Raw genomic sequence first — 27,401 nt, 5'->3', positions numbered from 1 at the left:
AGCTTGTTTATCATAAGATAAATATAACCCAATAATAAAACAAAGTTTAATAAGATTAAAAAAAAAAAAGTTTAATATAAGAAATGCTATAGCCCTTAGATTAGGGTAAGGTTTGATGGCGCCTGATTGGAGTGGCAAATAGATTGAAGCTGACCCAAAGGAAGGGACTACAAATTAATTTTAACCTTTTTTTTGTTTTTGGTAAACAGGTTAATTTTACTTTTAAAAAAATACTTTTACGTAATATTAGTTCTTAATTTTTAATATTTATTTTATGGAATAATTAGTGTAAATTTTTAAAGTTTTTTTTTTTATGTAAGAAACATCTTCATAATAATATATTTTCATTTTCATTTTTAAATTTTATTTAGTTATTACAAAAGTTTTCATTATTTTATTTAAGCATAAATAAACCACCCTTATGGATAGACTTTTCGGGAAAACAAGTTATTTTGCTGGATTTAGCTAGACCATGTATTCCCAACAACCCATTTCGGTCAGCGTCATTTAGGTAGATGCAAATGGGCATGGATTAGGCTTTTGCATTAAGTGAAGTTTATGGGAAATATCTTAGGTTTGATGGGATTTATTAACTTGGTTTAGTTTAAATTATAAGTTTGACTTAATTTATATTTAAAAAATATTTTTTTCTATAGGTATGTTAACTCATTTAATCCTATTGTTTGATTAAAAAAGAGAAAAAATAATATTAAGATATTGTTAACTACATCAATTGACCATATAAGTATAAATTTAATGTGCAATTCCAACTATAACTAATCAAATAACTAATAAATTTAATATTATGTGTAACACCCTCTCTTGTAGGCCTCCAAGAGAGTTGTTTGCTAAGCGGAATTAGAGTTCTTTAATAGTATTTTAGAGACTGAAAAAAATTGCTTTTACATTGCCAATTAAAACTAAATAGGGGATCTGGTTAATTACTAAAATCAGAATACGCAAAATTTCTTCAACTTACTAAAAATATAAATTTCCTGATAGACCTTGTTGTCTTTAAAAATTCGTATAAAATCCAGTTCAACGATTCAAAAATATATTCTTTGTAATCTGGAAACTAGACATCTGGGGCTTCACATTCATATAAAATAATAGTGATTTGGAGTTCGTTTTCCCCTCGAAACATAACTCGCAAAATAAGAGAGAAAATAGTGGAAATATCACACATGTCCTGGCTGGTAAAATTCATAATAAATCGATCTTTCAGAATTTCTTTGTAAGGTTTGTATATAATGAAACTAGACACCCGGGGCTACGCGTGCATATAAATTATAAGAAAATCGGAGGTCCGTAACCCCAGTACGACAACTTACAAAGTGCTCGCAAAGACTTTTAAAAACTCAGCATTTAGATAACATGTCAAAATCCTTTTCGCAAACGTTTCAACATCTGTTTCCAAAATACTTGCTGGTCATAAAATCGTAATGCAATAATAAAATCATAGTTCACAGTAATACAAGCTTCTCAATTTCATACAGTCATCCATAAAATATCACATCAATAGCAGCATGCCCAAATAGTAGAAGCCAACAGCAAATATCCAAATCCTCAAAAGCTTTTACGTCCTCCTGCCATTTTGTAAAAATAGCAGCCCCAAAGGGGTGAGAGAAAATCCCAGTAGTGTGGCAACAAAACCATAATGCAACAATATTAACTAGGCACAAAATCATAAATAGTCACTTCAAACATTTAATCCTTTTCATTATATATCATAACGCGTATATAACGCCCTTTTTCCTTTACGCTCATAGCACCGTCGTGCGCGTAGCATCACAGTGGGTATTCCTAATGGCTCCCATGAAGGTGAATCCCACTGTGGAACCTATGCGGACTGAAGCCAAGTGTCCCCTCTCCTGGTACCAGGCATGCCTATATGATGCATGCTCAGTCACATGTCCTCAATACAAATATATATATATTCAAGATGTCATGAATCAAGTATACATGCCATGTTATGCAATCGCACCCAACAGAAAAATGTATTATGATGTAAAATGCATGCATATTTCATATCATCCTTTCATATTCTTACCATTGGCTCATCATCATCATAACATACATAGAACAAATGTGAGCAACACATCACAATTCCATACACTAGCCAATAGTCACATTAGGTAATACCGCCTACACATACCTTGGGTCCAAGCAATAATCAACAGCACCAAAATTCAGCTCACTCAATAAGAATTATGTGCACCTAAAATACATGTGTGACAAATCAGAATTGGTTCCAAGCCATTCCTATAATTCATCAACAATTTTCATGCTTCTCATTTTTATTCTGTGACCGGTTTCCCATAGCTCCTACTGTAGAGTACTTTCTTACTTAAGTTAATATACCAATTCGGTTTTCATGGTTATTTTACGGAATGCAATTTCTGCCTTCTTATAGATTTAGTAGCTCATTTTAATGATGAAATCCAACACATGCAGGTTTGGCTCCCTTAGTATAAAAATATTCAGAGTTTTATTTAAATAGCCAACCCCACTAAGCCTAGGGTACGGCAAGGAGGCCTAGAGCATGTTGTCCCTAAATTCCTTAACTCCAAGGGTTCGGTTTCTTACCAAGGAAAATGCTCACGGAATATCAGGCCCACATAATAACTCTCCTAGGTCATGTGTGCGCTAAAAAGTTCTTTAAACCTGCTACGCAATTAATTATAATACAAGGGTTATTGGGTACATCTTCCTAGCGTGGCAATCAGCATAACAATTTAACCGTGGAGGCTTTATTTTTCATTCTTCTCATTCTTTGTATTTTATTCAATTTATCAAGCATCCCAACTAATGGTTCACTGCCTAAGTTTTTATTTCAACAATTGCTAGCAAAACAAAATCTCCAAAGTTCTTTTTGTGTATACCCAATCGGTCCTACCTATCAATTGTATGCCACTCTTTTATCATTTAATTAACCATGTTCAACAATACTTACATTCCATCGGTTTCCTATACTTATCAACCCTGCACCCATTCAACCTTAAAGATTCTCATTCTAAATTAATTTTCTGGTTTCAAAAAGGAATTATCTCCCAGCTAACCGTGAGGAAACCCAATGTCCACACACATATAGTTTCGGATTGAGCAGCTAGATAGGCAGTCTTCACTGATTTTAAACACATGCACGAGAAATAATTCTTCCTAGAAGTTAGACAATGACCGAACCGAGAGTGTGACAAAAGAATTACCTCCGAAAACATCCTTGCCAACCGGACAGAAACAATGAGGAATGATAGACAAAAGTGGCATCTGCTCATGGTGCTCGCCACAGCTAAATAGTGAGGGGAACAAGAAGGAGGTTTTGAGACTTGTTCATTCATTTGCATGCATTTAATTCTTACCATTTGTACGACCGACCAAATTCAGAAAAATGACAAACCGAAAATCATTTCCTAGCCTATGTACCAAAACCGAAACAGAGAAAGAACCAAGAATTCAGATCATGCTACAATACCTCTTAGCAACAACCCAAGTGCCACAATCGGCCAAGTAGGTAATCCCCAAGGTCGATGCTATAGCCCTTCCTCTCCTACCCTCCTAAGACCACGGTTTAGGTTGCATGCAAGGGTGAACATCTACTCTTCAAGGCTCGTTGCCCAGCTCCTAGATGATGGCTGCTTCGGCTGAATGGGAAGGGAAAAGCAATGAAGTTGAGGTGATGATTTCCCCTCTTAGAACAGTCACGGTCTCGGTGGCTGATGGAGAAAATAAAATGGACAAGCAAACTTGGCGGTGGAAGGTTCAATCGGCTATGTGAGGAAAATGAACTCGGAAGGTGTTTGGGGACGTGTTTTGGTTTCTGCTTCTCTGAATTTTTGATTTCTGAATTGCTGTGGCAATGTGATGTGCCGAGAGGAAAGGGAGAGTCCAAGATTAATTAGCATTCAGAATTAATTTCCTCACTCAGATTTAGTCTACTACCCTTATGCGCACCATTGAGGGGGATAAGGTTGGCTGATGGGGCTGACTCTTGCCCAATGAAATTTCATGCATCAAGATAACTCTCTTTCCCTATTGGATGCATGCTAAATAAAGCTGACTTGGATTTAACACAGACACCAATTGGTCAGAATCCTCTTTCAATCCTAACGCACCAATGATGGAGGGATAAGGTGGTTAGATGTTATCATGTGTTTCCACTTGGCTAATGCTTTAGTACTCTACAAACCTTATTAAATGATTGATAATAAAACCTAATGGATCATGGTTGACCTAAGCCCTCCAAGAGGACCCTTGGGCCGAGGCCCTAAAGGGGAATTGAGTCCAAATATAGATAAGTCCAATGTACACCTATCTTAAGAATTAATCCTTGCTTTATTATTTTATGTACCTTAACATTTTATGTATCCTCCAATCATTAACTAAGTGTTTATTCTTGTAATAAAATTAATCACCTACCTTTAATGAGTACTCCTAATACTCTAAGTAGTGTTATGCTTGCTATATTTTATCTTAATTTGATCCTATATTTTTAACAAGGGTGTCAAACGCCTAAAATAAATATTCATTATAATTATTGTTCGAATACTTCATCAAATTGAATTTAATTTCATTCTTGGGGGAATAGTTATACGTTATAATTAAATTATTCTTATACTCATAATTAGAATTTCACATGCCTAAAGTAAACATTCACCTTCCATGGTAATACAAATAATTTTCCCTAATTTAATTTAACTCCATTCTAAGGCAAACCTTTACTTAATCCGAAGGAAAATACTCTACCATATCCGGAATTGCAATTTAAATAGATCCCTAATTAGACGGGATGTTACATTATGTCTTTCAATAATTTTTTTAGAAATCAACGTTATATTAACTTTATCTTGATTCCATCAGCTAAGAGAGGAACATGTAAAAATATGTCAATTAAAGCGACATACAAAATTGATGTGAAAAACTTAACTGGGTAAAAAAATTATGAGCAAGAGCCAAGAAGATTTTCACTAAATGAAAGAATTACTATATCTCTCTAATTACAAGAATAGAATGTATTAGGGGAATACATATATCACTCATCTTAGTAGCTTCAAAAGTTATTATAAATTAATTTTGCTGAGGTTTTGGGATGCTTGAAACAATGAGAGCAGTGATTTTTTATTTATAGGCAGAAGAATATTTCAATTCAGTGTTGTTCAAGCGTGCAATCAGTGTATGCACAATTGCATTTCCAATTTTTTCTTCAAATGGGATAGTTTAAGGCTTGGATTTTAGACACCAAAGTGGCTTAAGACTTAAGTGCATGCATCGATCTTCCACTTAAAATCACAATTTGGTGAGCTTTCAAAATCTTCATGCAGATGAGACCCATTAAGATGCAACTGATTATTAATCTATTCTAACAAACTAGCATAAAAGTACACATGCATATTAATTTCATGCATATCTTAAGTTTGGTTCACATGAGATACATTTGTACTAGGTGCACTTGCATCTGTACGAGTCGCATCTGCATGAGTGTTGGGTATCTTCAAGATTTTTCTCTGGTTCTACGCTGTTAAGGTTTCTGATAGACATTAGAAAGATTGACACCATATAAACTTATCGACTAATCTTGTCATGACATCTAAGTTGAAAATATGGTTCATAGAACAAAATTAGTTTTTGAGAGAACATGTTTTTTTTTTTTTATATATAATTTGATTCCGTTCACTATTTGACTCAGTTGATATAATGTTATTTTCACACACTAACACACTTGTTGCTTACCACGGAACCCAAAAAGATTGTTTCAAACGAGTGTGGTTTCCTTAAAAATTAAAATAAGTGGCCTCACTCGCCTCAAAAAAGTTATTAAGGTTAGTATATATAAAAAAATTAAAAATAAATGGCCTCCTGTTTATAAATTAGATCTACATATATAACACATACATGGGACGAAAGAGCAACGTCACGCAGCCTACCAATTTGTAACAATCTTATGATTTTTGACATAGATTGTGAATCCAAGCTTTGCTTTAGTTATTAAATTCAACGAGGCTATTGGGCTTTGCATAATAATTGAGGCAGGCCACCATATATAATGGATTTTCTTGAAAATATGTCTTACAGCGGGTTACTTTTGTGGGCTAGGCTTAACCAATTTCTTTAACAAGACTCCCTATGATTTGGGACACATTCTTGGATTGGGATTTTTTACATATTAATTCAGGAGTAAATATCATTTTTCGTCCCTGACAATTTTCACGAAGTCTATTTTGGTCCCCAACAATAAAAAAAAGGCTCATTTTGGTCCTTAATTTTATAAAAATAGGGTCACGTTTGTCCTTCCGTTAGTTGGCATCTAACGGCCCAACTAACGGAGCACACGTGGAACGTTAGTTTGCTGAGTCACCGTTAAGTATGCCAGCGTGAAAGTATTACGACGCCATTTTGAACATGTCTTATGTCTTCTTGGAGTTTTGGACAACTGACCCTAGCATCAAAGGCCCTATTTGGTCCCTGACAAATTTATTGAGGCCCTATTTGGTCTTTAACACTAAAAAAATGGACATGAACACAAAAGTTACAAGGCATATTGAAGCAAACCACCAACCACAAACCTTTCAAACCACCGTTGCAGCAATTCAATGGCCCTATGGAAGAACCTTTCAAACCACCAGCCACAGGTTCTCTCTATTACTAAGGTCACCCTTCCCAAGACACATGCTCCTCCTCAAGGTACACATTTGACAATGTAGAATTTTAGTTTTATTTTCTGTTTTATATGTTCAGATTTTGATTTTAGTGTTTGGTATTCATTCATCAGTTGAATGCATATTGCAGGTTCGTAGAAGGATAGTTTAGCAGTATAGTGCATCTTATGTTATATGGAAGAACAATAAAGCAGTCAGAACATTGTGAACAGCTGGTTGTTTTCTCAGGCCAAATGACAGAATCATAATATGAATCTGTGGTCATATGCGTTTCTTTTATTTTGTTGTAAATAATATTGGGTTGGTCTTCCTATTAGTATATTATAGGAATTTTATGTAATCATTAGCTACTCTTATGTGGCTTAAACTCTTATGTTATTTAATGGAAAAAAAAACTATATTTACTGGTTTCCCCTCTATTTTGTATTTAAGCTATGATTACTGATAAATATAATTGTATCAACAATTGTTATGTGGCTGCAACCAAAATCATTCACCTTAATTGGAACAATATTCATTGGTTTCCCTTCTGCTTTGTATTTTAGATTTGATGAGTATATGGAAGAGTTCTTGCTCTTTACTTTGTTCTAAGATTCTCAGCATGTCTTATTTGTCTTATCAACAAGAATCTTAGCAGGGAATATGGTCGTCTTAGCAGCATAATGCGCATTTTTTTTTGTAAACTTTACTCTTGAAAATCAACGAGGCCGAAACTTGCTCACTCATCAATGATCTATCTTTCTCTTTTTCATGAGAAACTAAAACTTATAAAAAAAGTGGTGTAGATTCTTTAGTCCTTATTGCTACACAGTGATGTGTGTAGATGTTGCACTACTGGGAACAATCAAATATTCCTGAAAGGGTTGTGTTAGTTGCATATAAAAAGCAACTTACATAACTGACATTAACCAAGTCATCACCATCTATCTATCTGTCCTTCTTTCTGTTCCTCTCTCATTCATCAATATAAATGGTAAATGATTCTTATATGACAGTATTTGCACAAAACTTACATGCAAGAATCATATCTTTAACTAACGTGTTCAAAGATGGGTCATATATGGATGTGGTGTGTGGTCCATCAAGTATAATTATGTAGAAACCTGTCCAACACCACTTTAACTAACGTGTCCGTTCAATTTCTTATCTTAGCTCAGAAAGGTTTTGAGTCTCAGATTATACCCCATCCAAACTCTGACATGTCACCTTCTCCCATCCTTATCCATCAACGTTGCGACAAACAGGGCCTCTTGATCATAGGGGTGGTTGTGTCTGATCTCTTTTTCTTTTTTACCCTTTTTTTATATTTTTAACTGTACTGTTTAAGATTTTTTAAGATAAGCACAATTGATTATCCTACACATCTTACTGTAAGTCAATGAAATTCCAATGTTCTGACATGTTTCAATATAAAGAATAGAAGACAGGAGTAGGAACATTAAACACTAAATTTGCATGTTTATTAAGGAAGTACACCAGTGAGCTGCTAGCTATTATTGATTAGAAAGTTACAAGGACAATTAAACGTAGTTATAGTCACAATAACTAGTAACTAGTAACTAACAGCTGTTGTGCCTTTATGGCCCCCAGTCTTTTTTTTTTCACAGCATTCTTAAGGCAGAGTGTAAGCTGCAAAATCAGCAATTTCACGAGTAATGAACTAGTTGTTAGATCAAGAAAAAGGGTATAGGAAATAGTGAGAAATAATAAATCAGCAAAATCAGCATTCTTAGAGCCATTGATTGCTCCAATGGTGGTTTGCTGCAATATGCTTTGCAACTTCTGTGTTCATATCATTTTTTTAGTGTTAAGGATCAAATAGGGTCTCGATAAATTTGTCAGGGACCAAATAGGGCCTTCGATGCTAGGGTCAGCTGTCCAAAACTCCAAGAAGACATGAGGCATATTCAAAACGGCATCGTATTACTTCCACGCTGGCATACTTAACGGTGACTCAGCAAACTAATGTTTCACATGTGCTCCGTTAGTTGGGTCATTAGATGCCAACTAACGGAAGGACAAACGTGGCCCCATTTTTTTAAAATTAAGGACCAAAATGAGCCTTTTTTATTGTTGGGAACCAAAAGGGGTTTCGTGAAAATTGTCAGGGACGAAAAATGGTATTTACTCTTCAGAAGTTCAACAAAGTGTTATTTTTTGACAAATTTTTTATTCAAATGTCACACGAACAATACTTTTTACCAGATTGTCACGTGTCGAAGTTCGCTACTACTGGTAACGAACTTCGTCGCCTATGATTTCATGACACGTGGCCATATTGCGTACTAAATTCGCTACACTGGTAGTGAACTTAGTCCAGTCAGCTTTTTCCTGTGAAAGTATGTGACGTGTCACAAAATTATTGGCGAATGAAGTTTGCTATTAGTTGTAGCAAATTATGTCACGTTGTCAGTCTGATAAAAAATATTGTTTGAATGACATTTGGGTAAAACATTTGCCAAAAAGTAACATTTTGGTCGATGTTCCGATTAGTTCGGTTTGAATAAAGTCAAATTCATTACACAAGATGATTATGCGTTTGGTACAGGAGAAAAAAAAATTTACCCGGAAATCTCGATATTTAAAAATATGATTTTTACATTCAGTTTACGATAATATCCGAAAATTTAAAATTTAGAAAAATTCAATTTCCCGAGAATCCGAAAAAATACCTCGTAACAAACGGCAAAATTATTTATTCCATTCCCATGCACACAATTGATATTTTTTTTTCAGTCACACATGCACTGCATTAATATTTACTTGACTTTTATTATTAATATTTAAATATTTTTGCTACTTTAACCTGACTTTCAACTTTTACTCTTATTGTTTTGACTTCTCTTTCAATACAATTATACATGTCTAAACTCTTTATCAATCTCGTTATGCAATTACATCTGAACATGGTGAAATACTTATTTTACAATAATCTTAAATATGTAAACATATTTTATTTAAAAATTATTAACCTATAGGATAATTAATGATGCTGAACGAATGAGTAATTACTTTTTGTTTATTAATTTAATTAACTATCTATAAGGGGAGGTAGGCTTGTTATATGTTTTATTTTTATTTTCTAGGCCCAATGTTGTAGCCTTAGTGGTTGAACTGAAACCTTTTTGTGAGGCAGGTTTCAATTTTTTTGCTACAAGATCACTCTTTATTGCCCCTAAAGTGGACATTTTGTCAGAGAAACTAAGAGGTAGGGGTATATTTGATTTCTTAAAAAAAAATATGGCACAAAACAGGGAAAAAAAATATTTTATTTGATTGTTTAAATAGTATAATTGTTTAACGAATTATGCAAGTGGCAAAACAAATTTCTTAATTCTTATTACCCATTTAATCATGTTACAAAATTTTGTCCAGCACAAAAGAGAAAAATATCAATAATCCCAATTCCTTAATTTTCAATTTTGTAAATTAATAATCAAACAGATAACAATATAAAAATTTATTCTGGAATTCAACCATTTTTTACTAACAACATGAAAATTTATTTTGTTACTCAACCGTTTTACACTGTCAGTGAATATGCATAAAATTAAACCAAGTTTACCACAATCTTGAATTTTGTAATTAATTTACTGGCACGAATCAGATCAATGATGTACTTAATTAATAATTGCACATTTGCCATTAGTAAGCAAATTTTAAATTCACATACATGCATCATGACATCAATAATGCACAAAAAATTCTGTACATTTTGTAGTACGGCAGGTCCATTGCATCATTACAATATTCAAAGCTCTAATAGTGGAATACCTTTAATAGATCTTCACGAATCTTTATTACAATATTCATATAGCATTTTCAATACTTTTTTTTTATCTCTTAAATCTTAATTGAATCAAAATTCGAGCGTTTAATTAGAATTTCCAAGACGTGAGAATCATGCAACTTTCACAATGAAGAACCCTTGATTGTATGGAGTTGACAATTGATACAATTATTAAGACGAAGACAAGTTAATTTTATATGCTTTGTGGGCATTTCACTCTATTTTTCTTTTTTCTTTCTTGGTCTCGTTAACTTAATCTTTATCATCTCAAAAGAAAAGTGCGTATTATAATTAAGAAATGAGATTAGTGTTTATCTTTTTAAAAGATATAAAACTATGTTATTTTAGTCGAAATTGTTGTATTATATGATTAAAAAAAATGTGGAGTTTTTTTTAATTTAAATATTAAATAAAAAACAGTAATTTTAACTAAAATTAATTTTCTTTAAAAGGACAAATATTTTTTTTCTTAATAAATATGCATTAATGTTTAAAATTAGAACAGAGATGAAGCTTTTTTGGTGTAGGTTATGACAACGAGAAAAAAATATTGATATGTATTACTCTTTTTCACTTTATGGTATACTTTTGTTCTCTAAAGTATGTTAATAGTTGCCGAACAACCGTCTATCCCTTTCTCTTTTTCGTACATATAAAGTGGATACAATCTAAAAAAAAATGGATACAATCTAAGGAATCATACAGTCGGTAATTGGTACAATCAAAGTGTGTTGTTCTTCTAAGATATAAAAGCAAAAAGCTGAAACAAAAGGTTGCAGGTTAGGTCCTTAGATGATTTTCCATTATGTCTAAATCTCTTGCATATGGATATCAGATCCTAAATCAGATCCAATATATGTGAAACCTAAAAATAAATAATTGAATACAATCATATGCATGCATTAGTCTCTAGTAGAGGCTAGCTCAATAAATTTGTACCAATTGTTGTACTTGCAAACCATCATTGCTTCAATCATTATATACACGGAATGAATTATTATTATTTAAATTCTCTTAAAGTGAATTTATATTTAAAGTAAGTAAGTAAAAAAAACCATTTTTTTAATTTTGTAAAATATATATAGTTATCTTAACTTATTAAATGATTTAAGGTAAATATAGTATACTACAAACTTTGAAAAAAGTGTTTGTCATTTTAAATGATATAAATTTGTGTCATTTTTAATGAAACCACGTCATTTTGATGTGTTTTGCATTCTCTCTCCTCCACTTTCTTTTTTTCTTAATTTATAAAAAAGTAAAATAAGAAAATACCAAAAACACACCAAATCGACATAATTTCATTAAAAATGACACAAAGTTATATCATTTAAAATGACTAACACTTTTTTCACATATATTTTTATTTACTCATTTTTTTAAATTATTTTAGATAAGCTTTTTCCTATATACCTTCTGGTTAATTACTTGCCTCATCGCATAAGCGCAAATTGAATTTCCTTACCAAATCATCACTGATTACTATTTTTATGTTACAGAGAAAAAAATTATAAATTAAAGTACTACTTTTTATAAGAAAATGAATCCCCATGTACTCACCTAGTAGGAGATTATTCACATCTCGTTGTGAAATTCACATCATGCATTCTTGATCTTCCTTAACACCAATCTTGCTGCTGAAAAAAGATGGGAAATACATAAAGTAGAGATTTTCACCACTTAGAATGACTAATCTCTTACTGACTATGATACAAAATCTCTTATTGACTAATTTTAATTTCATTATGTAACTTTTTTTAAAAAAAAAAAAAAAAAAACACAGCGACCTCTATTTGTACATTACTTGATTTTAATAAGGGAAAACTTCAAAAAAATTCCTTGAAAGTTTCGTCAAAATCACTTACCCCATTCCCGAAATTTTTAATCATTTATACTCTTACTTAAATTTTTTTTATCACTTACTCCCTAACTTGATTTTTAATCCAAAATTAAGGTTAACAGAGTTAATTTTTTTAAAAATACCAAAACTATCCTTAAAAAAAAAAGAATTAACCTTTGCATTACCCCTACTATTTGGTGTTTACTGCATATAGGAAGAATCTTAAGATTAAATACTTCACTGATTAAATATTTCAATTCCCTTTCTTGTTTGCTATTCCAAAATGATGATCCATATATTCATTTGCTTATTTATAGAGTCGTGCAAGAATGTGCTTTTTTTTCTTATCCAAGGGTTAATTTTTCTCTTTTTCTTTTATGGATAGTTTTGGTATTTTTTTAAAAAATTAACTCTGTTAACCTTAATTTTAGTTGGAAAATCAAGTTAGGGGGTAAGTGATAAAAAAAATTTAAGTAGGGGTGTAAATGATTAAAAATTTCGGGGAGGGGTAAGTGATTCTGACAAAACTTTCAGGGAAATTTTTTAAGTTTTCCCTTTTAATAATCCAATAGATGTTAATAATTGTGAATGATGCCTTGTGTGACTTTATATTTTTAATGTATGTGTGCAGCTAATTAAGACTTTTAAAAGCTAAATTAAGAAGTTGTAAGATACATGCAACAATACTTTTATGATGGAGCTACCTAATGACAATGTGTCTTAACTCTTACGGACAAAAAGCAAGCATGATATATAGTAATAGGGTTAATATTTTTTCATATTATATGAAAAAATATTTTTCTTATGCACAAACATCACATGGTGAGACCCACTAATTTAAAAAAAAAAAAAGGTGAGAATTTCAATGGGTGTGTAAACATGAGAAAAAATTAACCCATATTAATATATAACAAAAATGCAAACCATAAGTATTGAGTTTTTATTAGCCTAAAGGAATGATTTAAGTTTTTAAATTAATTACTTTAATATGTTGCCAAACTAATCATTATAGGGTTTGCTTTTTCTGCAGTTATTGCAGATAAGTTATCTGCAGTAAACCTAATACGACGTCGCTTTGGGACGGAAATCATGGTGTTTTTGTAATTTTAATTTATTTCAGGGTTATAATAATCTTTATAAATAGGTTACGATCAACCGATACTGTTTTTAAATAGGTGATTAATAAAATATGAACCTTAATCGAAAATTAGAAATCAATTATGTCTCCATATTATTACATTTCTTCACATTAAAAAGAAAAGTACTACGCAAAAAACGAATAAATAGAGTTATTATTATTTTGAAGAAATAGCAAGAGCGAGAAAGAAAATCTAGACAAAGTGAAAATACAAATCTAAACTTGATATAACGGTTTTACAAAAAAATAAAAATAAAAATTGATAGAATGGTGAGAGATTTGTGACACAAACATTATATCAATGTTTTCACATCTTGTAAAGAGAAATTAAATATAAGGTTCTAAATACTAACTAATTAATGATGTGTGTGTATGACCCATAACGATAATTATTGGTTCAATTGCCAAGGGACTTATTCTTTTCTTTTCTTTTTTAATAGCAAGGGACTTATTATTTCTAGGGAAAATTATATAAAAGCACCCTGTACTTTGATTTTTTTCAAAAGACCACCTTCTACTTTCAATTGGAACAATTAATCCCTTTACTATTATATTTCAATAATTAAACATATTTAATAATTTTCAAGACAAAAATACCCTTACCCCCACTGTATATATGGAGTATATTAGCAATAAGGAAAATGGAGAATCCACTCGTCCGTCAACAATAATCGATCGACACCATTGACCCAGAGTCACTATTACGGCCAGTTCCTGGAGTTCTCTGCACAGAGGTTTCAGTGCATAATTCCTAGAGTACGCTCCTTTAACGACCAATGTATAAATGTTGTCGCATTATACTTTATAATTGTTTGAATATTTATATACTGTATATTGGTCATGATTTCTTATACGTAAAATGTAAATACAAATGGGACGCTGGGGGATGTTGGAAGTTGTTCCTCCTTTAATGCTTGGCTCAAGTACCAAGAGGTTGGAACTCTCTATTTTTGGTGCAAGGCTCAAGGGTTATGACCTTTGAGTGGTTCAATGTCTCTCCATAAATGAAGGTGCAAGGCTCAAGGGACACATCCTTTGAGTGGTTCAATGTCTAGAACCATCTCCCTCCCCTATATAAGCATGTAGTCTGTAAGGTTGAGAGATATGAGAAAAATGATGAGAAAAAGAGTTTGAATACCTCTAGAGAGGAGTTTGAGTGAGACCTTTTCAGGGAAGTTTGATATTACCACCATGCTTGGTGAAGTTTGATTGTACCTCTAGTGAAAGTCTATAGATATTTGATTGTTGTAACCCATTATTTTTATAGTGGAAGTTTGATTATGGACTAGTGTCCCGTGAATTTTTACTTCTTCACATTGGAGAAGGTTTTCCCACGTTAAACAAATTGCTTGTTTTCTTCTTCATCTCTCTCCTCTTGCATTTTACTGTTTTGCTTCCGCAATTGACTTGAGGGTCCGACTTGACCCAACAGTGGTATTAGAGCCCGAGTTCGACGGGTTCTGAAGGAGACACGATGGAGACCAGTGGCATAACCCATGACGAAGATATGTTCAAGCTGACCGCGGACAATTTCACTTATTGGAGACCGATGATGGAAGATCATCTCTACTGCAAAGATTTACATGAGCCCATTATCCTTGATGAGAGACTGACAGGCAAGACCGATAAGGAGTGGGAGATCCAGAGTCGCAAGACAGTAGTTACAATCAGAAAATATATAGACAAGAGCCTCTTTGAGCACGTGTCCGAGTTCACGAATGCGTACGAATTATGGAACAAATTGGAGTCCATGATTCAGAAGAAGACTCCTAGGAACAAAGCACACCTGGTTCGCCGACTTGTGAAGTTGGAATACAAAGACAACATGAGCATGATTGAACACCTCAACACCTACAAAGGGATTGTGAATCAGCTGTCTAAAGCCGAGATGAAAATTGATGATGAGATGCAGGCTTTGCTGCTATTGAGCTCGTTGCCAGAAAGCTGGGATACTCTGGTGGAGACTTTGAGTAATTCGGCTCCAGAAGGAAAATTGAATATGGATGTCGTGACAGACATCCTCCTGAATGAAGAAGCCAGGAGAAGGGAACGAGGTGTAACCATCACATTTGAGGCAAACGTGATCGAGAATAGAGGAAGGTCCGAAGCCCGGGGTCGTAGCAAGAGCCGGGGTCGTGGCAAGTCCAGAGGCTGATCTAGGCCAAAATATGAGATGGAGTGCTTCTATTGTGGGAAGCCAGGTCACAAGAAAACGGACTGCAGGACTCTGCAGAATGACGAGAAGAATGGCTCTGTGAAGCCGGATCAGATTATTTTCAAGAAGAGGGAAGACAAGAGCACTACTGTGGTGGTTGCCAACTCGAATGCTGAGATATTTCTCCTCGGCGAAGAAAATTATTTGAATGTTGCATATGAAGATTGCACCTAGATTGTTGACTCTAGTGCCTCATTCCACGTTACTCCACACAAAGAATTTTTTTCCTCTTATCGAGGTGGTGATTTTGGAGTCGTGAAGATGGGAAATCAAGTGACCAGCAAGATTGTTGGTGTTGGTGATGTGACCTTGGCCACAGATGTCGGGTGCCGACTTGTGTTGAAAGATGTAAGACATGTTCCTGACATGCTGTTGAACCTAATCTCGGTAGGCAAGCTTGATGATGCCGGGTTAGTGAACTACTTTGGTAGTGTTAGATGGAAGCTGGCCAAGGGAAACTTGGTTGTTGCCCGAGGTAAGAGGGAAGGCTTATTGTACGTGATGCAAGGAAAAATAAATGGTGGAGAAGTCAATTTCGTCCGAGATGGACATAGCTTGGAGCTATGGCATAAGCGCCTCAGTCATATGAGCGAGAAAGGGCTGCAAATTCTGAACAAGAAAGGATTATTGACTGGGTTGAAAGGCCAAGCGTTGGAAAGTTTCACACACTGCCTAGCTGGAAAGCAGCATCGGGTTTCTTTCGTGAAACCGGATCAACCCAGAAGACGCAGGTATATTCTTGACCTCGTCCATACTGATGTTTGCTCTATGTTGGAGAGATCCCTTGGAGGAGCTCAATATTTTGTTTCTTTTATTGATGACCATTCCAGCAAAGTGTGGGTATATTTGTTGAAAACTAAAGACCAGGTACTCCAATCCTTTAAAGAGTTTCATGCTATGGTGGAAAGGGAGACTGACAAGAAATTGAAGGTGGTCCGATCTGACAACGGTGGTGAGTACCGCGGCCCATTTGATGCATATTGTAGAGCCGCTGGGACTGACTTGAGAAGATGCCCCCCAAGATACCTCAGCTGAATGGACTGCTGAAAGAATGAACCGAACTATTGAAGAGAAGGTCCGAAGTATGTTGTCCAACGCTGGATTGCCGAAATAATTATGGGGAGAAGCCGTCAGAACTGCTGTTGACTTGATCAACCTATCACCATCACAGCCACTTGAAGGAGAAATTCTAGAAGAAGTCTGGACAGGTCGGAAAGCGGCCTATGATCACTTGAAGGTGTTTGGATGCCGAGCTTTCGTGTATATCCCTAAAGATGAAAGGGCAAAGCTCGATGCAATAATAAAGGAATGTATTTATCTCGGTTCACCAAAATCCGAGTTCGGTTTTCGACTTTGGGATCCAATCAACAAGAAAATAATGAGAAGTCGAGATGTGATCTTTCATGAAAATGAGACCATTCATGACATCTCGAAGCCCAAAGTCCGGGTTTCTATTAGACTTGAAGAACCCATCCCTTCTGTTCAAACTGAAGCAGGGGGAGAAAATCAAGAGAATGAAGAAAATGATGACCAGTAACAAGCTGATGATGACCAAGATACTGAGGTCCGAGTTGAGGATGAGATCCGGAATGAGAATGATGAACTAGGTTCTCAAGCTAAAGAACATCCGAGATATCCAACTCGAGAAAGAAAACTCTCTACAAGGTACCCACCTGATGAATACACCGTTGCTGCTGAAGACGGTGAGCCTCAGAGTTATGATGAGGCTGTGACGAGCTCAGACAAAAAAGAATGGGAAAATGCAATGCAAGATGAAATGAAGTCTCTGCACGAGAATCAGACATATGAGCTAACTGAGTTTCCTGAAGGAAGACGAGCTTTGAAAAATAAATGGGTCTACAAGATTAAGAATGAAGAGAACGGCCAGAAGCCGAGATACAAAGCCAGAATTGTGGTGAAAGGATGCAATCAGAAGAAAGGGGTAGACTTTGAGGAGATCTTTTCTCCTGTGGTAAAAATGACCTCGGTTCGAACCGTGTTAGCCATGGCAGCTTCAATGGACCTCGAGGTAGAACAAATGGACGTGAAGACGACATTTCTTCACGGTGATTTAGAAGAAGAGATATATATAGAGCAACCTGAAGGGTTTCAAGCTCCAGGACAAGAAGAGTTAGTATGTCGGTTGAAGAAGAGCCTCTATGGCTTGAAGCAAGCACCTCGGCAGTGGTATAAGAAATTTGAATCTTTTATGACTGATCACAAGTTTGTGAAGACTGAGGCCGACCACTGCGTATTTGTCAAAAGGTATGAGGCCAGAGATTTTCTGATTTTTTTGTTATATGTTGACGACGAGCTCATTTATTATGAGCCGGGCCCTCGTGGGCCTTTTCCAAAAATAGAAGGGGAAAAGGATTGGGAGGAGATTTAAATGAAAGAAAGGGGTATAAATGGAAGAAAAATTCCCTTTTTAGTAAGGACCATCAATTTTTATTGTGCACCTGGAGCACAATAAAAAAATCCGTTGACGACATGCTTATTGTAGGGAAAGACAAATCGCGGATAGCCGCCTTGAAGAAGGCGTTGAGCTCATCATTCGCAATGAAGAACCTCGGCCCTGCAAAGCAGATTCTCGGAATCAAGATAATCCGAGATAGACAAAAGAAGCTACTGTGGCTGAGTCAAGAAAAATACATTGAGAAGATTTTGAAGATATTCAGCATGGACAAAGCCAAAACAGTGAGCACCCCCTTATCCGGACACATAAAGCTGAACCAGAAGCAATGTCCGAGATCTGATGAAGACAAAGATGAGATGTTGAAGATCCCATACCAATCTGCTGTCGGAAGCTTGATGTATGCAATGGTTTGCACTAGATCCGATTTGGCATATGCTGTTGGAATGGTAAGCCGGTATTTGTCAAACCCCGGGAAAGAGCACTGGGAAGTAGTGAAGTGGATCTTCAAGTACCCCCTTATGCCTCCGATTTGGAGAAGGCAAAGCTGAGTTGCAAGGCTACTCGGATGCTGATTTAGGGGGAGATGCCGACTCGAGGAAGTTGACTACAGGATACTTGATGAGTTTTGCAGGAGGAGCTATCTCCTGGCAATCAAGACAACAGAAGTGTGTGGCACATTCGACAACTGAGGCCGAGTACATAGCCGCGACTGAGGCAAGCAAAGAAATGCTTTGGATGAAATAATTTCTCTCTGAACTCGGCCATGATCAAGACAAGTACGAGCTAAAGTGTGACAATTAAAGCGCAATTCATCTTGCGAAGAATTTGACCTATCACTCCCATACTAAGCACATTGATGTGAGGTATTACTGGATCCGAGATGTGGTGGAAGGTGGAGAGCTCGAACTTGTCAAAGTGCACATTGACCAAAATTGGTCCGATATGAGAACAAAACCAGTACCAGCAAGAAAATTCAAAGACTGCTATGAAGGTGTCAGAATGATGCTGATCCCGACGCATTGAAGTCGGAAGGGGGAGATTTGTTGGAAGTTGTTCCTCCTTTAATGCTTGGCTCAAGTACCAAGAGGTTGGAACTCTCCACTTTTGGTGCAAGGCTCAAGGGTTATGACCTTTGAGTGGTTCAATGTCTCTCCATAAATGAAGGTGCAAGGCTCAAGGGACACATCCTTTGAGTGGTTCAATGTCTAGAACCATCTCCCTCCCCTATATAAGCATGTAGTGTGTTAGGTTGAGAGATATGAGAAAAATGATGAGAAAAAGAGTTTGAATACCTCTAGAGAGAAGTTTGAGTGAGACCTCTTTAGGGAAGTTTGATATTACCACCATACTTGATGAAGTTTGATTGTACCTCTAGTGAAAGGCTAAAGATGTTTGATTGTTGTAACTCATTATTTTTATAGTGGAAGTTTGATTATGGACTAGTGTCCCGTGGGTTTTTACTTCTTCACATTGGAGAAGGTTTTCCCACGTTAAACAAATTGCTTGTGTTCTTTTTCATCTCTCTCATCTTGCATTTTACTGTTTTGCTTTCGCAATTGACTTGAGGGTCCGACTTGACCCAATAGGGGGGATTGTGTGCAAACAGATGTTGTAACCAAGGCATTTTACTTCAGGAGAGATAGTGGACCACAAGGGGCCTTGGAACATCTATACAGGGCATAAGATCATGCTTGCATAACTATATGCCATTGTTTTTTTATCGCTGTGTAGTCTATTTTTAAATAGAATATGTTTTGTTATCAAAAAAAAAAATAGAATATGTTTGGTAAAATATATTAATTCTGAGAAGGGAACGTATATGTAATGTAACCTCGTACAATATAGAAATTATGACAAGGGGGAACGAGTTTAATGGACGATCGGCCCAAATTCAAGCGTGAAAAATTGGATTGAATCTGAAGCTATTTGCGAACATAAACATTGTGGTGGATAGAAACTTGTCAACAATTGTTAGTCTGGAGCCAACCTAATGCATTAGCCAATTATTCTTCTAACATGCGAAATGTAGTGTTTGGGTCAATTTGATTAATATAAACTTGTCGCCACTGCAAAAGAGCAGCTGATGATAGGAACTGATTATATCTGTTTTAGAATTATGGATAGAAACCTCCCAATGGTGTCGATCGGTTATTGTTGACGGACGAGTGGATTCTCCATTTTTCTTATTACTAATATACTCCATATATATAGTGGGGGTAAGGGTATTTTTGTCTGAAAATTATTAAATATGTTTAATTGTTGAAATATAATAGTACAAGGGGGTTAATTGTTCCAATTGAAAGTAGGAGGTGGTCTTTTTAAAAAGCATCAAAGTACAGGGTGATTTTATATAATTTGCCCTTCTTTTTAATAAGAGATTTTGAGTTTGAATATTGAGGATGAAGAAATAATATTGGGAGAACCACCCGAATATAAACCCCATAATGCTCGAATCAAATTAGACCAATAAAAAAATATGAACTATGAAAGCTTTGAATAAGAGCCAGCCTATCATAACGTTCAAAATATAAAATTCCCAACAAAAAGCAAAGAGAAATTAACCATAGTTATATGCTTAAAATATAGTTGCTCTGAAAAGTGGCCAACAGAGGGACATTGTAAGAAAATGTTGGATTCGTAGTGCATGTCATGTGGAGGGTTTCGAATTACAAATATTAATATACAATGGTGCCAGCGTCTGAGAGAGAAGCTGCTAGCTCTTTTTGTGAAGATGCATCCAATTATTTTCATTTCCAAAGCAGCCTAGTTCAAGGGCATCCCCACAACATTTTTTTATATGATATATATCATGCAAATCTATTCCTCAAAGATTTTGTCCATGTTGTCCCAATCAAATCCTAACACAGTGGCTATTTAATATTCTTCTGTTGAGATGTTTTTTATGTGCCTGCTATTTTAGTGCAGATTATGTTTGGTTCATTGTATTCCTCTAGTTTAATGAGTTAACTCACCCAACAGTTAATAATCGAAATTCCTAACTACTTGGAAAATGCAGTTACTAAGCTGGTGTTCTTCATTGTTCTCCATTTAAATATTTTGGATTAATTATTCATTTTATTCTTATTATTTCTATATCATAAAATATCATTGCCAACTTATTAATTTAAAAATATTAAAATATTAAATTTTGAAATTTAAAATTGTACAATGTAATAATATATTTAAGATGTGATACCAAACGCAAAGATTCTTAATATTTAAATCTTACATTTAGTATTTTAAACATATTGTAACTATATAGATCTTTAAGAATAAACTCAATCTTCACCCATAATTCCACAACTCATTATCCACTGTGTTTTTAACAAAATTGGTCGTAGTAAATTAGTAATGCATGATAGATTAAAATTAAATCATACTCTTGTATCGTATAACATATAATTAATGTGAAAGACAACCATAATTTCATGATCCCATCATATTCAGTTATCTAATATTTAGGACACAACTTTTAATTATGTGGGTCCCATCCTGACACCTTTTTCTAGGACACCCATTACATAATTTGTGACTATATGATATGCACTTGTTTTTTTTCTTTGTTAAGTGCAATTTGGACACATGTCCTATACTCAATGTGGCTTTATAGTTCATATATATATAGCTCAAAATTGCACATCAATTTGCTCATGTAAATGTCTCATAAATTTCGTTACACCATGAGAACACCATCAACCATCCTAAGGAACCTCTCCTTGCGGCGGATTCAACCAAGGGTGCCGGTAGCCGCAGTGGCCCCGTTGCCGGAGACAACCCAATTCAACCGAGCACTCACGGTGGAGCTTGACACCCTTCAGTCACAAGGCATTGGAGTTAGTGAACTTGGGTTGGATCAGTTACTTGATGCTGCCATCAATACACAAAAAATTGCGTTGGATTCACTAGTAAAAGTTTCTTACAGAGATGATGTTGACCATGGAGCTATGGAAGAGTACCTAGAAAGAAACATTGATATTCTTGATGCATGCAATTACTTTGTGGAAAGAATAGAGAACATGAAGAAGTATGTGGATTCATTGAGAGTGGTTGCACGCTTGGTTGATAGTGATGCCATGGCATCAGCACGTGCATTGGACCAATTGAAATCATGTCATGATATAGAAAAGAAATGCAAAGCAATGGGGAAGCATGGCTTGTGTTTGATGAGAAGAATGTTGAGGCAAAAGCTAAGCCATCATCATGAAAGTGAGTTCAGTGAGATTGTGTGTGGTTCCAATGCCATGGCCTTAAAGGGGTGTAGGTTTCTTGAACTTGGCTTGTCATTTGATGATTCCAAACATGGATTGCCAATGATGAAGCAATGTCAACATCACACCATGAATGAGTTGGCAGGGCAAGCAGAGGGAAGTGCTGAGAAGAAGCTGAAAAGAAGAAGATCTGGGTCTTTCATGATGAATGAGTTGCACCAGATGGTGATTGCTGCTAGGGAATTGAAGGAACAGATGAAGGGTAAAAGGGAAAAAGAGATGATTAAGTCTTCTGTTGAGAGACTAAAGAAAAATTGCAGGGAATTGGAAGATGGGCTTGATTTCATAGAGGGGAGAGTAAAGGATCTGTATAAAAGTTTGATTGATGTTAGAATGGTTTTGCTGGGAATTCTATCCCATGCATAATAGAAATTTTAGATCAGATTAGTGTAGCTATAGGGAGTTTGATTAGGAAACTCACTATTGTTGGCAGTCACAGATGTATAGAAATTGATCAGAGATGTATTCATAATATAATTAACTTCCCAGTGTTAAAGCCAGCATCGCACATTGACAAAACAATAATGAACTGAATTCTTTTTTTCTCATTACCACAATGTTCCTCAATATTAAGCCGCAAGCATGAACTGATCAGTAATCAGAATTATTGCAGAGAAAATTGGTTTCTTTCACCTCTCTACATATAATTTCTCCTACATATAACACTATAAAACCCATGTATTTTCTAATAATTATTTGTCTTCCATCTCCTACAAATCTAAAACCATCACCAATTTATCCATTGCACATAATAGCAATTCTTGTCCCAAAGAAAAAAAGGGTCATGGAACTATCCTAAGGACAAATTATAATTCTAGCTCTTCATTTTCTTCACACTCAACAAATCACATCCACACCAAATATCCTCCACTATCAATCACTACTAGTCTTACATTTATCATTTCACATCCACACTAAATATCCTCCACTATCAATCACTACTAGTCTTACATTTATCATTTCCAACATTCATTTCATAAAATTCCCTCAATTTATAACCCATTGGCAAACCCCTTTGGTTCATTTCTTCCAAAATCAACATTGCTTTCTCAAAGCTCTTCAAATTCACAAGCTTGCTACCCAAACACCCAAAAAGCTCAGCATCCAACGCCTTATCCTTCCCACTGAAACTCCTCACATACTTCACAGCTTGCTCATAGCACTTCATCTTCAGCAACGCTACAATCACATGCATGTGTGTGGAGTAAACCATGGGCACTCCATCATCCACCATCCTCCTCACCATCACCATAGCACCCTCCACCTTCCCCGTCCTACACGCGCCCATCACCAGCGCGTCGAACGTACGCGCGTCCGCCTCAAAACCCTCCTCCTCCATCCTCCTCAATACTTCGGCCGCCGCGGCCAGGTCGCCGGCGAAACAGTGCGCCATGAGGAACATGTTGTGAGCCGTCAGGTCGAGCCGCACGCCGAGCCGAGCCATGAGATCCACCACGCGCTGCGCTTGGTCCATGGATTTTTCCCTGGTGAGGAGGTTGAGAATGGGGTGGAACGTGGACGCGGTGAGTTCGCATCCGCCGCCGCGCGCCATCGATTCAACCACGCGCAGCGCGTCATCGACGCGGTGGAGCTTGCAGAGGCGCGTGACGAGGGATTCGAACGCGTTCTTGCGCGTGAAGCCTTGTTTGAGGCGAGAAAATGTTCCGATGAGGTCGTCGACGAGGGAGGGAGAGAAATTGGTGTTGGTGATGAAGCTGAAGGTTCGCTTCGTGTTGAAGCATCCGTCTTTGATGCGCTTGTTGAGGATGTCGCGGAGTGCGTCGAGGTTGCCGGAGCTGCCGGCGTCTGCGGCGATTTCGTCGTAGTAGGCGGAGGTGGGGACGTCAGGGAAGGGTTTCGAGGCGGCGGTTTGGGTTGCAAAGCGGCGGAGGGTGAAGGTGAGGATAGAGAGGGAATTAAGGGTTTTGCTGGGAGGTTTTCGGAGAAACGACATCGTTTGTTGTAATTTGGAATCGAAGAGAAAGGGGTTTTGTTAGGGTTTTATAAATCGTTAAGTATTCAATAAAAGAGAAATCTGTCACATACATATTATATTTGATACTTCCTTAAATATTTTTTCGTACTTCTAATTTATATGTCTTATTTGTTTTTTATACAAATGTTTTAGTTTTTTTTTATACAAATGTTTTAGTTTTTTTTTTTAATTAGTATAAGTAAGATATTATAAATTTATAATGATTAGATAAATAATAATATTTTATTATATCTACAATGATTAAAAATATCATGAAACATTGACTTGTTTATTAATTTAGAGTTTGTGTGTTTTTACTAAGATGACATTAATTCTAGGGAAAAGATATTGTAACAACTAAGTTGTGTTACTACCAATCAATCTCACCGCTAGATCGATTATGTTGGTCAAACGGTTATATTTATTTCCATCTTTGTATGGTCATGATTTCTCAAATTTAATACTTTATATTTATTTTCACCTTTGTATGGTTATGATTTTCCATATTTAATGCTTTCACTTTAAATATGGGGAATCATATTCATAACCATACAAAGATGAAAATAAATATAACCGTTGGATCAACATAATCGATCTAACGGTGAGATTGATTGGTAGTAACATGGTAGTATGAAGGGGAATTTCTTAGAATTAAGAGAAAAGAATAAGAGATGAGAGAAATTTAGGAAGAAAGAATTGCGATCAAAACATCCAATGACTTTTATTGATCTTTTTCAGGATTTTTATAGTAAAACAAATAACAACCTAATGGCTAAGGAATGCCAGCTACTAACTAACTACTGGAAATAAAAATAACAAATTGAAGATAAGGATAACTTAAGGATTATTCCTATCTGCAACTAACTAACAAACTGATAATTGCATAATTATTAAATAAGAAAAGTAAAGACTCCTAGCTAATAAAGCTTTAAACATAATCTTGGAGATGGGCTGGTGGCTTTGTCGTGCGTTTGGGCCTCTCATTATCTGGGCCTGCTACATTCCCTGCCCATCAGAAAAGAGCTTGTCCTCAAGCTCAATGATATCTGTCGCGGGCCTTGCAGTGGGATCGACGGCCCAAGTCCTTTCAGCAGCGACGGGATCAACGTGGTTTGGTGCAGCCTGGATGTGTGAAGGAGCAGGTTGATGTGGCGCTATGGCATTAGTCCGAAATCCCTTGGGAAAAAACTGATTGGCTCCAAAGGGATCAACCTTATCACTAAGGGCGCCTGCCCCATGTGACTCCTCGGTCAGTGTGCGTGACTGATCAATTGCAGCTGGGTGGGTGGATGCATTTATGGGTGGTGCAGCTGAGTGGTTGGAGTCATTAATGGTCGACCCGTTGCCTGCTATCTCCTTACCCCTTCCAGCGTTGTCATTTAGTTGTGTCTTCTCCCCATGTAGCTCCCCTTCTTGAGTCTTTTTCTTTGCCTTTGAGTTGTGCAGAGCTTCCTCACCGTTCCAAGTTTCCGTTTCTTCTTCATCTTCCCAAGTGGTAGCCTCTTGTGGTAAATGAGACCACTGTACCAGAAGTTGTTTTCTGGGTTTGCCTTGACGCCAAATTGTTCGGGTGGCCAATATTGCACTTGGTGTGTGTTCCAACTCACTTTGTTCCACCGCTAATGGAAAGGTGGGGACTGGTTTATCAGTTCGATGATGAAATGGCCGTAGCAGTGAGATGTGGAAAACCGGGTGTAACTTGGGTTCTGGTGGAAGATGTAAACGGTAAGCGACGTTGCCTATCTTTTCTGCAACTGTGTATGGACCAAAGAATTTTGGTGCTAACTTGTGTGATGATCTGTGTCGTAGGGAAAGCTGACGATATGGCTGTAGACGAAGAAGGGCTAAATCTCCTGGTTGAAAGGTAAAGTCTCGCCTCTTTTTGTCAGCGTGTGTTTTCATGGTTTGTTTTGCCTTCTTTAAATGCTCACGAAGATTTTTCATGACTACCATTCTTTGGTCGAGTGTGGAGTCCACAGCTTCCAAGGATCACATGCCCAACGAGTACCGCAAGGAGCACGGAGGTGGTTTGCCATACGTTGCTTCGAATGGAGATGTGCCTATGCTGCGGTTGTATGCTGTGTTGTAGTGATATTCTGCCAAGGGTAGGTGCTTTAACCACTCCTTCTGTTTTGCAAATGTATAAGCTCTGAGATATTGTTCTAACGTTCTGTTGACCCTCTCTGTTTGACCATCCGTTTGTGGGTGGTATGCAGAACTGTAGCGGAGTTGTGTTCCCTGGAGTTGAAACAGAGATTTCCAAAAAGCACTGACAAAGATTGGGTCACGGTCACTGATAATGGATTTGGGTGGTCCATGCAACTTGCCGACATTATCCCAGAAAGCTTGTGCGACTTTGGTGGCTGTGTAGGAGCTTGGCAGTGGAATAAAATGAGCACCTTTTGTCAATCGATCGACCACAACGAGAATAACAGAGTATCCTTGGACTGGTGGCAAATGGGTGATGAAGTCCATTGTTAGCTCAGACCAGATTTCCTTTGGCGTTTCAAGTGGTTGTAGCAGACCATACGGTGAGTGATTTATGGGCTTTACTCTTTGGCATATGTCGCAAAATTTCACAAACTCCTGAACATCTCTCTGTACTGTTTTCCAGGTATAAAACGTGCACACGCGGGATAAGGTGCGACGGACTCCAGCATGTCCTCCTATGGGTGAAGAGTGGAATTCTTGCAGCAAACTGGGGATCAAGGAAGATTTTTCGGGAATAAATATGCGGCCTCTATGCAGCAGTAGACCATTTTGAATATCCCAGTTCCCCTTTTTTACTTTGGATGACTGTATCTCCCCTATTATTTTTGTAGCATAGGTATCGCTGTGTAGCTCCTTCTGTAATACGGAAACATAGTGAGTTTGTGGTGTGGAGAGTGATGTGAGGTGCGCAGATGGGGACCCAATATCCCCTGGTAGCTGTCTGGATAGACCATCCGCAGCTGCGTTAGTAATGCCTGATTTAAAAGTGATCGTAAAATTATACCCCAGTAACTTTGCCAGAAATTGTTGTTGTTCTGGTGTCTGTATCACTTGATTCATCAGGTGGTGCAAGCTCTTATGGTCCGTTCGTATGACGAAATTGGATCCTAAGAGG

General features: G+C 36.4%; 2 protein-coding genes across 2 annotated transcripts; one reads left to right on the top strand and one right to left on the bottom strand.

Moving 5' to 3' along the window:
- The first annotated feature begins 21,732 nt into the window (after positions 1-21,732).
- On the top strand, positions 21,733-22,686 carry LOC133294827 (uncharacterized). Its single transcript, XM_061493583.1, has one exon. It carries the CDS (start codon positions 21,733-21,735, stop codon positions 22,684-22,686), a length of 954 nt encoding a protein of 317 aa, XP_061349567.1.
- A 313-nt stretch (positions 22,687-22,999) lies between these two features.
- On the bottom strand, positions 23,000-24,394 carry LOC133294828 (pentatricopeptide repeat-containing protein At2g40240, mitochondrial-like). Its single transcript, XM_061493584.1, has one exon. The coding sequence runs from the start codon at positions 24,272-24,274 to the stop codon at positions 23,252-23,254; it is 1,023 nt and encodes a 340-aa protein (XP_061349568.1). The 5' UTR covers positions 24,275-24,394; the 3' UTR covers positions 23,000-23,251.
- Positions 24,395-27,401: the final 3,007 nt, after the last annotated feature.

Source organism: Gastrolobium bilobum, unplaced genomic scaffold, assembly GCF_033153095.1.
Source record: "Gastrolobium bilobum isolate Gb01-03AN ecotype WA unplaced genomic scaffold, APGP_CSIRO_Gbil_v1 utg47001, whole genome shotgun sequence".
Classification (NCBI taxonomy): Eukaryota; Viridiplantae; Streptophyta; class Magnoliopsida; order Fabales; family Fabaceae; genus Gastrolobium; species Gastrolobium bilobum.
The sequence above is the reverse complement of the archived record's forward strand: the minus strand, read 5'-3'. Positions and strand labels throughout refer to the sequence as shown.

Excerpts from the sequence above, each read along its gene's own strand:
- LOC133294828 (XM_061493584.1), bottom strand. The coding sequence starts at position 24,274 with ATGTCGTTTCTCCGAAAACCTCCCAGCAAAACCCTTAATTCCCTCTCT.
- LOC133294827 (XM_061493583.1), top strand. The coding sequence starts at position 21,733 with ATGAGAACACCATCAACCATCCTAAGGAACCTCTCCTTGCGGCGGATT.